This window comes from Cryptotermes secundus, unplaced genomic scaffold, assembly GCF_002891405.2.
Source record: "Cryptotermes secundus unplaced genomic scaffold, Csec_1.0 scaffold94, whole genome shotgun sequence".
NCBI classification, from domain to species: Eukaryota; Metazoa; Arthropoda; class Insecta; order Blattodea; family Kalotermitidae; genus Cryptotermes; species Cryptotermes secundus.
The window spans coordinates 644,916-656,291 of record NW_019737391.1 but is presented as its reverse complement, the minus strand read 5'-3'; the positions used below and the strand labels follow the sequence as shown (position 1 = coordinate 656,291).

The 11,376-nt window shown below is 43.6% G+C and overlaps 1 protein-coding gene across 1 annotated transcript in view; it reads right to left on the bottom strand.

The window, feature by feature from the left end:
* LOC111870270 (protein jagged-1b) overlaps positions 1–11,376 on the bottom strand; it is a 330,686-nt gene that overhangs the window by 84,197 nt on the left and 235,113 nt on the right. Inside the window, exons 4-5 of the mRNA XM_023862401.2 lie at positions 3,349–3,603; positions 1,181–1,241 (exon numbers count right to left, since the gene is read on the bottom strand). Of these exons, the coding sequence (XP_023718169.1) occupies positions 1,181–1,241; positions 3,349–3,603 (316 nt within the window). The remainder of the gene's footprint in view (positions 1–1,180; positions 1,242–3,348; positions 3,604–11,376) is intronic.

Genomic DNA, 11,376 nt, shown 5'->3' with positions numbered 1-11,376 from the left:
ATGAAAAGAGGCGAGAAAAAATTATGAGGAGGAAAAAAGGCGAGATGGATTTCTGAAGAGGCAGTGCTAAGATAAGAGGTTTTGGGATGGGTATCGAAAGGGCAGGTAAAAGCTTTCAGCAGCTAGAACTGCAGCGTCCCGCGAGAGGGCAACCACGCCGAACACACGTGCACCTGGGCATCCTCAGCTGAAAGAAGGGTTAGAAATAAGGGTTGGAGGGGAAGGAAGTAGGTCAATTGATTGACAGGTCGCCTTTCCCTCACGTCTTACTCTTCTCCCCTGAAGATGAAAGCAGCAGGTTCCTCCGAAACGTTAGTACTTGTCTACCAAATTATACGGCGTCACAACTCAGAGTACCGCAATCTTCACGGTCACCACCTTGAATACCTCGAATTTGTTACAGGCTAAGGATGTAGAATCTCTGGACCCCAAACGTTGAGTCTGTTAACATCCTCACATCAAGGAGATCAGTCTGGCAAGATATGTTATTCGAAAAGACAGATCAGTCTTTAGATCTAGGCGTAGATTTTTGTATAATATAAAGCGGATCTTAACGGTGTGCTGAACGTATCTGCTTCGGTACAGGTCCAAGGGTTGGCTCACGCGAATCCTTTCTTATTTCGTAAATGGGGCATTTCTTGCCTGACTAAACGACTAAAAAGGAAGATCTTGCTCCATAATGCTAGTGGGGCGGGACTGAGTCCCTTATACTGCGGCCACTTCTGGCCTATTGTACCAGCCCCAGATGATAGGTGAGGGTGATTGTGGAGCAATTGGTGGAATGAAGATTGGCAGGGGAAACCGAAGTACTGGGAGAAAACCCGCCCCAGCGCCACTTTGTCCACCACAAATTCCACTTAACCAGACCCGGGATTGAACCCAGGCCGCCGCGGTGGGAAGCTAGCGACTAACCGCTTGAGCTATGGCGCGGCCCAATGCAGGATGTAACACTACGGCCTCCTACATATTTACTTACATGGCTTCGAATTGTATGAAAACGCAGGACTAACTTTTTACATCTAATTACAATCGAAACCCGTAATTTGTGAAAGGTCTGTGTAAGGAAGCATCACAGTGAAGGAATTAATGTGCTGTATGGTACTGCTATGAGTCAGAAATGCATTTTATAATGCCTAATTTTATTGGAAAAGTTCGAAAACAGAATACTGGTTGTACTTACTCGCAGCCTCCCGGTTGCTCGCACTTGCCGTGTATCGGATGACAGCCAGTCTTGCAGACAGCTGAAACAGAAAGTAGCCTTAATGAAATTTACTGAACCAGGAACTTCAAGGAACGTATGATTCAGTCACGTGAAACCCATGATTCGCCAGCTGGATCCCTTCCCCGAGCTTGTTACCAACTGAAAATACAAGAATTTAGAATCGCTTTGTTACTCTGCAACTAAATATGGAACTTAGTCAAAATATTTTTGAAAACCATTAATGAAAATAAGAGGCTATCTATCTATGGCTCTACAGCCCTTGTGGACCTTGGCCGTGTTTTCAGTTTCTTAATCTATACACAGCCGGTAAGACTCCTTGGACGGGGGATCAGCTCATCGCAAGACCGTTACATGCACACAGAATTAACACACACTGATATCAATGCCTCGAGTGGGATTCGAACCCACGATCCCAGCGTTCGAGTGGGCGAAGACGATTCATGACTTAGACCGCGCGGCTACTGTGATCGACGAAAATAAGAGACGGAACTATTTTAATTTTCGTTTAAGAAAATACAGGTCCATGAACTCTGATACACAATATGTTCTAGTTCTGTCTGCATAAGCAGGCCCTTCCTTATTCGCAAATAACTGCTTCTTAACCTGAAAAACAGCGAATTAAAACACTTCAATATGGAGAATAAAAAAATTAAACTGTATAGGTTTACCTGAAGGAACATTTAACAGCAAGTAAGTCTGTTTTCAGGGCAGGATTTAAGGAGAGCGACCGGACAGGTTGCCTCGTGGCCCTCCAAAAATAGAAATAGAATATTAGATTTAAGTGAGACATTTACATCTAAAAAATCACGAAGATTTTTTTTTATCTTTAGTTATTATTATAAGAAGAAGAAGAAGAAAGAAATGAAAAATAACTGCCATATCCCAAGTTTGTTGTTACTGATAAGAGGCCTCCAAATTTTGGTTGCGTCGAGGACCTCACATTGTAAATTCGGCTTCGTCTGTTCTGATTATTGTGTAAATGCTTCTTGGGTTCAGTTAAAGGTAGTCATGCCCGTATATTATCCTACATCCATGCGTAGAGCCTATCACGAAGGCTTAAATAGAACGTTGAGATAATGTTTTAATCATTAAATTAGATACTGTTTCTAGCAGAAGTGGTAAGTATAAGCTCCGGCCGTTTACACCTTTTCGGGTATGTACCCATTAAAAAAGGGGGCACGTACTGGCGTAGTTGATTGAGGCACTATGCTACAAGCCGGAATATCACGGGATCTAATTCCGATGAGGTGGATTTTTCAATTTACCTAATCCTTCCAGCCGCACTATGGCCCTGGGGTCGACTCAGTCTGTAACAAAAATGAGTACCAGAAATCTTCCTGGGGGGTAAAGCGCGGCCGGCGCGTAAGGCTGACAACCTCACCGCCATCTGTGAGCCGATTGTGGGAGCCTCGACGTCTCACAGCCCTATGGGCCCTCACAGCCTGTTACAGGGATAGCTTTACCCTTTTTATCCATTAAAAAACCTCAGGGTCATTCTGGAAGTAGTGGAGAAAAGAAGAAAAAAAGTAATGATTTTAGTGGGAATGGAATCACGGTTACAGTGTCTACAGTTTATAAAGTTACTAGCCCATCACAGCTTCATTCTGAGATACAGATACTACAGACAGGATTTAAACAGTTTCTACACAGTTCTTCTGAAATATATGAATTACAAAGAAAGCCCTAGGTTACAGAACTTCCGTAACAGATTATAACATTTAGATATTAAATTCTGTGTGATTAATCGTGTCTTCTGATTTCGATACATTTGTGTATATTCTGCCGATCTGAAGTCGAAAAATTATGCCCGAAATCTGATACCGAAAATTCATGCAGTAATCCTTTGGCCTGTAGACCCACAATTGTAAAAGCTTTCAGTCACACCTGCTAAACAGTACTTTGTATCACCACCACAAATATCCGTCCCATAAAGACGTGTATGAAACATTTACTGCGTACACTAAGAACCACTTATCTGAATTTGGGATGTCTCTTGCGTAACCTCTGCCATGTATCTATGAAATACTGTTACACAAGAGAGGAACATGAATGAGACATGAAAATTGTTAACCCAAACATATTTGTAAGTAATTATTTTCGTTGGCGTCTGATCGTGTTTGACTTACCAATCTCGCAGTTGATGCCTCTCCAGCCTGAGATGCACTCCTTCTCGCCTGCTTTATCGCACCGGTAGTGTCCAAACTTATCGTCCCGCGGCCGGCAGAACTTGGTGCAGGTAGAGTTGAAGTAATGCAGGTCACACTGGACGCGCACCCTATACGTGATTCGTGCCGTATTCCCGTTATAATTCAACGTGTGCCAGTCCGCGCTTGGCAGGATAATACCGGAGTAAGTCGCCTCTTCGATGACGCGGTTCGTCGCTGTGAAAAGAAAAAAAAACATAGTAAGATCACAGCTTCATCCTTGTTACAACCAGTTTATCGTACATTACCATAATCTCCACTATCTTTGTACTAGTTATCATCATAAATTATTCAATGAGCAGGTTTAACTCAATCTGTGAAGTAACTGGCTTCGGGTTCGTTTCATGGAAAGGAACCCTTACAGCGTCCAGATTGGCTCAGGGATCCACTCACTCACTCATGGAGCTGAGCCCTTCTTGAGAAGCTGCCAATTGTGAAGCTGCCCAAGAACTTCCCAGCATTTTATGGAATCCGAAGGTTCATTACCGTGTTCACAAGAGCCCTCCAGCGGTCCCTATCCTGAGCCGGATCAGTCCAATCCATACGATCCCATCCTATCTCTCTGAGATCCATTTTAATATTGTCCACCCACCTACGCCTTGGTCTTCCCAGTGGTCTCCTTCCTTCCGGCTTTCCCACCAATATATGCATTTCTCCTCTCCCCATTCGTGTTACACGTCCTGCCCACCTCATCCTCCTTGACTTCATCATTCTAATTATACTTGGAGAAGAGTACAAGTTATGAACCTCCTCATTTCTCATGTACGTTTTCTTTCGCTTAGGTTGTTTATCCAGAGGATCCGTCCAGGTCCGAGGCTTTGTGAATATTTTCGTAACAGGCTTATTTTTTTACGGTGAGGAGTTGTTAGCCCCACGCCCAACCCCCAAGCTGGTGGACCATCAATTGTCGGCTGCCCGCGATTGCTTATTCACTATAGTCGCAGCTTCCCTCCAAATCTGGAGGGCGTCTCCTTCATCCGCAACCTGAGGACGCGCCATGCCGTGGTGCCAGGGACCCACTAGCTAAGTAAATAGACTAACCAGACTCCGCCTTGAGGAGTTATAATCATCTCATCATGATTATTTCCCCCTTTTATGGGGCCCAATGATTCATTTCTGTGTTCACAAGGACGTGCCACTGGTCCCTATCCTTCGGAGTCATGAGCCACTGGATCTCTTAGCGAATGCGCGCCGCGAGGAAAGCGGGCCCTCGTCCGAGTCTAATTCCGAGGTTACTAACGCGTGAATGAATGTCACCTCTACTCTCTTCTCATATGTAGATTTGCGTGATGCTTAAGCAGAGGAACAACGTTTATTTGCAAGATTATGAGATGTTCCGCCAGCTCTGCTGTTGATAGAACGCTCTTAGATCCTGAAAACGCAATTATGTGCCTCAGAATATTGTGTCGTGCAGCCTAAAACCGGAATATCGGAGTTAGAGCGGACGTCCATTGCTAGGCAGCGGCTCAGTAGTCATGTTTCTTCTACAGCAGTGAAACCAAAAGTGAACTAGCGTGCTTTCGAGAGGCAGACATCGTTCAAGAAAGCAGACGTTGAAGACCTTGTTTTGTGTCTTACAGTTAATCTGAGTTTGTTATAATTATCTGTAGCTCCGCCTGGTGAGATTATCCAATAAATCGATTCATGTAATTTTAAATCCATTAATTACTTACCAGGAAAATGACAGTATTATTTTTTTTAATCTCTGTCACAACATTTAAAAATTTCAATCTGATTTTTGCCAAATTTCGTAAATTTAAGCGATCCATTACAGCACAGTAACCCCAGAAGTTAAAACAAAGATAAAGGACATACAGATATTATTTCTATTTCCCTACTATATTCTTACTGTTCAGTAACCATCAAATTTACTTGTCGTTGTTCAAAGAATTCGTTTTGTAGAACCTACCACTTCTTCTCGGTTATGTACGCCGATAAATATAACGGCAAATAATTGATATTTATTGGCAAATGTGCCAAAAGCAAAAGATCATATATCTACCGGTGCATTATATATATTTCGACATTGAGGCTAAAGCCTAACTACTGTAGTTTCGACAAACGTGTCTTTCCGGCGGGGGGGGGCGATGGTAGAACCTGTATAATCGTTAAACAATCAAGTAAGAGCAGTTAGATGGACAGATGCATGAAAGGTCATATGGACCAAAGCCAGAAAAACAAATATTGAGTTCTTTCGTTGTGTTAGGGCAAAAATGTGACTGGTCCTTATCATGCTGAATTACATTTATAACTAAGAACGTTATAAAGCGGTTTTAGTACCTGTGAGCTATGCCCTTCAGGCTTTGACAGTACTTTCCTGGAAAAATATTGTCACGTGAATTAGTGACTGCAGCAGCGGGTTTGGAGCGGTGAGTCTATTTACTGGATATTCACTAGTCGTAACTACAAATAATTATTACACTATTCCTGATTTACACAATTTACAAACACTCTACACTTATCTTTTCAGTCTGTTTCCACTAGTCTTCACTATCCGTTTCCTGTCAACGGATTTATAACACAGGAACTATAAAAGTTTCACTAAATTACACATTCCCAATATAGAACTAATACAGCACATGTAACGTCACACATTAATTCTTCTAATTCTTCTTCTGGCTACACTGCTGTTCCCTTGGATCTTCGGAACTCAAGTGAAGTTCAAGTTCAAGTTCAAGTCACATTGCGACTGACGGTCAGTCAGTCAGTAAGTCTTGGTGTCGAGCCCTATCTGGGGCTCATGACCAGATATTTATATTACTGTTTCACACTTACGGTCTTGCTTTTGTGGGGCGTCCTCTCTGACGAGTGGACGGGTCTGTCGTTTGTATATGCTGCTGGCCTTTGCCAGCGCAGTCTTTCTCAGGTCCACGTCCCTTGAGACTAGTGACCTTATTTTGCTGTCTCAGATGTGCAACTTCCCTTTTCGTCGCCTCCTACGACTCGCAGGGTCACGGTGGATGTATTCTACCCCGCCTCCACACAGGGTTCAAGTGAAGTCAATTCCCATATTCACTTTATCATCTCGGTACGGACCATGCACAGAAAACACAACCCCTCTATTGTTGCATGGCGCAGACCACATAGAAAACACGTGTCGCGTGTCAGACTGCGAGTTTATTGGTCCGTGACTAGCACTGAGCATGACGGAGACGACAGAAAACACAGCCTCATGTACTGTTGTGTGTTGGAACGTGTTTACCGAGCTGTTGCTTGGCAAAGCGTTGATCAAATCCGTTACAATATTTGTGTTCCCTGTGTTAGTAGTCTTCGTAGTGGCATTCAGTCCATTAGAAAGCTGCCTCGAGCCGTGTCACATGCATCTCATTATCAAGTGATCAGAACAAGTGATAAATAACACCGGTTTAACCTGAACCAGTCAGTCTGGCCACTAATTAGATACCTTCAAGACGCACAGAAGCAATGCCACTTATCTGGATCCGTACAGTAGCTGATGTGAACTGGTTTATTTTGATAATGTGTCCTGCAGTTGCTGGGAATTAGACTGCCTGGTCCAATCGCGACACGTGGACACAACCTCCTGACGAATGTTTACTAAATGAAATTATTCCCAATCCGGAAACGTGGCCTTATATGATGCTCTCAGTCGCTTAATTTTCTTGCAGGGCCACGTAGTCTCACATCACGGGGACATACAGAAATATAAAATGTATAAACACTTCAGTAACTACTATACGTATATAATTAATGTACCTAAGACAGGCATTGCCGGTCACGGTAGCATGAACTGTCTTCGCTCGCTCGGAAGCCGGGATCGTGGGTTCGAATGTTTCCTGTGAGGTACGAACTGAATTCTTATATATTATTCTTATACACTGCCGGTCACGGTAGCCGAGCGGTCTAAGGCATGTACTGTCTTCGCTCGCTCGGAAGCCGGGATCGTGGGTTCGAATCCCGTTCAGCGCATGGATGTTTGGTGTTTGTGTATGTTCTCGCGCGCTCGTTTTTCTCTGTTTGTGTACAGGTAGAGGCCTTGCGACGAGCTGATCACATGCTCAAGGAGTCATATGGAATATCTAAGGGGTCTAGTAAGGCGAAGCGAAACGGAGAGTTTCACGGAGGTAGGCTAAGGCCCAAATTGGGGCTGTAATGCGAAAGGAAAAAAGAAGACATTTGAGAAGCAGAAGAGTGTACGTAAATATAAATAGGTTATGTTCACAGACAATTACAAACTACAGTACGTGGTAAGAAGACAACTTATAAGGCAAGGTTACGAAAGGACTGCACTTAGATAATAATTGGCTAATTAACTCCATGTAGCAGAATCTCCGTTTCTTTGTTCATACTGTTCGGGTGATACAGGAATTCATTCCGTCGCCATTTATGTAACCAGACATACCATAGAGCACAACAAGCAACCAGCTACAGCAGGCATGTCAAACTCAACTTGTACAGAGGGCCACCTCAGCCATATAAATAATAGTCCAGGGCCGCACTTCAAAATGGAAATATACATTAGATTTTGATACAAGGAAATTTAATTATATTTATTATTTTGGCATAATTTCAATATAATTACCTAAAGTCACATATCTTACAGTTGTAAAAAGCAAGAGAATGCCATTTTTGACAAGTATCAAACAGCTTTTCAATATGTAAAAAGAGAGATTACAGAAGAAATTATGTTAGAAATAGCAAAACATTGAATTTCCTGCAGCCTGCTAATTTATGTCTGCGCGAGACTTCTTGTCTTATGGTCTGTTGGAAAATTGTCTTTACAAAAAATATTTCTACTAAAATTTTAATATTGATTTTAATATCAATTAGCTCTAAGAGTTGAGGGGCCGCACTTTGTGGCTATGGGGGCCGCATGTTTGACACGCCTGATCTACAGTCTCGTCGAGATTATGTGGTCCTTCGCTGGGCGGTTTTACGTTTCATTTGAAAACACTGTCAAAGTATTACATTTTTCTTGGCTGCTTTTACTCTACAATATACTTACTTACTCACTTATGGAGCTGAGCCCTTCTTGAGGAGAAGCCAAATCTGCAGCTACTCAAGAATTTCCCAGCGTTTTATGGAACCCGAAGGTTAATTACCGTGTTCACAAGAGCCCTCCACTGGTCCCTATCCTGAGCCAGATCAATCCTCTCTACAATATAGTCGACTTTAAACACATTTGTGTTGTCAACAGATTTGACTGCTTTATTTAACGAGACACAGCGTCCAGACCAGCTCTGTGGTCCATCCAACCTCCTATCCAATGGGTTCCAGAGACTCTTTCCCCGGAGGTAAAGCGGCAGGGTGTGAAGCTGACCACTCAACTGCATCTAGTGTTGATGTCAAGAATGGTGGAGGTATATCTCTACTACACCACACGTCTTCATGGCGTAGTGCTTAATTAATTAAGCACAGGGCCAACTTTGTCTTTTTTTATTTTCAGCTGTACAGATTATTCGAACGATAAGATGATATTGATTGTTGAACTGGAAAGAACACAGAAGGCAGCGGTCGTGGCCTGTTTCCATCCCTTCCAAGCCCTTGTCTTGAGGGTCTGACACAGCAAGGACTTATTTCGATCTGAACAATCTCGAACATCCGACGTGCATTCCCTATTTCGTGACCGAATCGCTTGTACCCCTCCCCGTTTAGACAATATATACTGAAAACTGCATGCTTCAATGTTTGGACTTAAAAAGAATATCGGGCAGCAGCGCTGCATTCTTCCGCCCTCGCTGGGACTTGCTACGAGACATGCAGGCGGCGCCAAGGCTCCTCAAATCACGTGACTCCAGCTTCACAGAACAGAGACCTTAAGAAGCTAACAGTCCCTCAGGCAGTCAAGAAATTCCCAACAGACGGTACCTGTAAGCGAATTATCTTGTCGGAAAGAAAGGATAAGGGTCCCTATCAATACAGCCCCTCTCTCTTACACCCTGCTCCTCTGCTCCAAGTGATCTGTTCCCGAGGGCTTCCGACTCCAACTACGTGTATGTATGTATCTCTCATATTAGTTGATGCATAGTGAAAACTGCGAAGTTCTTCATTATGCACTTTTTTGTTTTCCTTGGCACTACAGCCCCAGTGGGCCTAGGTCTACCTCCATGAACTTCTCCGTTCACTTGGGTTTTTCTAGATCTTACACATTCGGTAGGATCCCTTGGGCGGATGATCAGCTCGTCGCAAGGCCTCTACCTGTACACAAACACAGAAAAACGCACACACACAAAATAAACATCCATGCCCTGAGTGGGATTCGAACCCACGTTCCCGGTTTCCAAGCGAGCGAAGTCAGTACATGCCTTAGACCGCTCGGCTACCGTGACCGGCCATTATGCACTTTGGTATTGGGAAATAAACAATGTATTATAACTTTAAGGTCTTTGATTGTTAGTAGTGTGTGACACTTTTTTAAGTTTTCCACCTCGTCACCACCTGCCTTACATGTTTCGGCTCACCACGGAGCCATCATCAGAGGCATTTATAGTAGAAAAAGAAATCACCAACACACAAAACTTCACTTTGTCCAAGATAGCCACGTTCCAGTTAATTAAAATAATTACAAATAGTTAAAATTACCCAGAGTGTCGGTTCACTAAAAGTTTTTCACACACCACAGTAGCTTCCTTATTTGATTCGTCGTTAATTCTGTAAAATTATGTTTCGTTATTTGAAGTAAGAATTCTTAAAATCCCTAGAATTCTTTCCCGCTTGGCCCAATCTTTTTGCTTCGGGATGTTGTTGACGTGTGTTGTCTGTCGGTAGTTGATGTTGCTTGTCTGTGTGTTGTGAGACACCCTCGATACCCATTGGATAGGAGGTCGGGTGGGCCCCAGATTCGTCCTAGACGACGTGGAGAAGATAAAAGTCTTGAGCCCACCGGGACTCGAACTCCGACGTCTCTGTCGTCCAGCCCGTAGCCAGTCGCTGTACCGACTGCGCTATCCCGGCTCTTCTCGCTAATAGTAGGAAAAAATAATTTTTTTTGCAGTTTGAGAGAATGGAAACTTGTACTACGAGTACTAACCCGTACGTAAAATCGATTTGTATTAGTAGAGAAATATTTCATGTACATGAAAATTATTTTCCAAAACTGTCATCTCAATAAACAGGTGTCAGTGGGCACGGTCCACCATTCTTTCGTTCTGTTAACGGATACTAAATTACCCCCGCCCCCCAAAATTACATCCCCTCTGATATCACTATTCTCATCGGCACTTGTACACCAGGACTATTAAGCAATTTTGGTAACCTTGTTAGGGCTTGCGGGCACGCATACCGAATGAGTCCGGCTGAGTCGCATCTAGACGAGTCTAAGGGCTGCCGCACACCAACAAGACAAGCATCAAGACACGAGACAAAAGACGCACTCTTGCTTCGTCTGTGATTCGTCAGCATGGAAGTGACGCCAGCATCATGATTCAGACCAGTGTGCGGCGGCTTTCATAATCTCATTCGTTTCAACTGTGCTCTTTCTTTGCGTCATGTCGCAGACATCGTGTCTTGACTGTTACATGTCTTGACGCATGCCGGTGTGCGGCCTACCTCACACTGGACGAGTTCAGGCGGGTCGGGTCGTGTCGTGTTGTGCCGAGTGTGCTAAACGTCTGCCTTCGCAATATTCTGATGATTTAGACTTGATTCGAATAGACTGGACTCGATTACAGATTAGAGCACCCATAACTTGCGGAAAGTATTTACCATTTTGGCCTTATAATTTAAATTTCACGCTTTGCTTAGTTTTCTTTCGGTTATCGCTGAATTTTCCGTGGTTATCCCCACTAGCCGAAAACTAATTCTGACTTGTAACATTAAGGGGGTTACTTCCAGATGAGGTCACTGGATTTTTTCAATTGACCTAGTCCATCCAGCCGCACTATGGCCCTCGGGTCGACTCAGCCTCTAACAGACATGAATACGAGGAATCTTCCTGGGGTTAAAGAGCTGCTGGCGCGTATGGTTGCGAGCCTCACCTCCATCTGTGAGTCG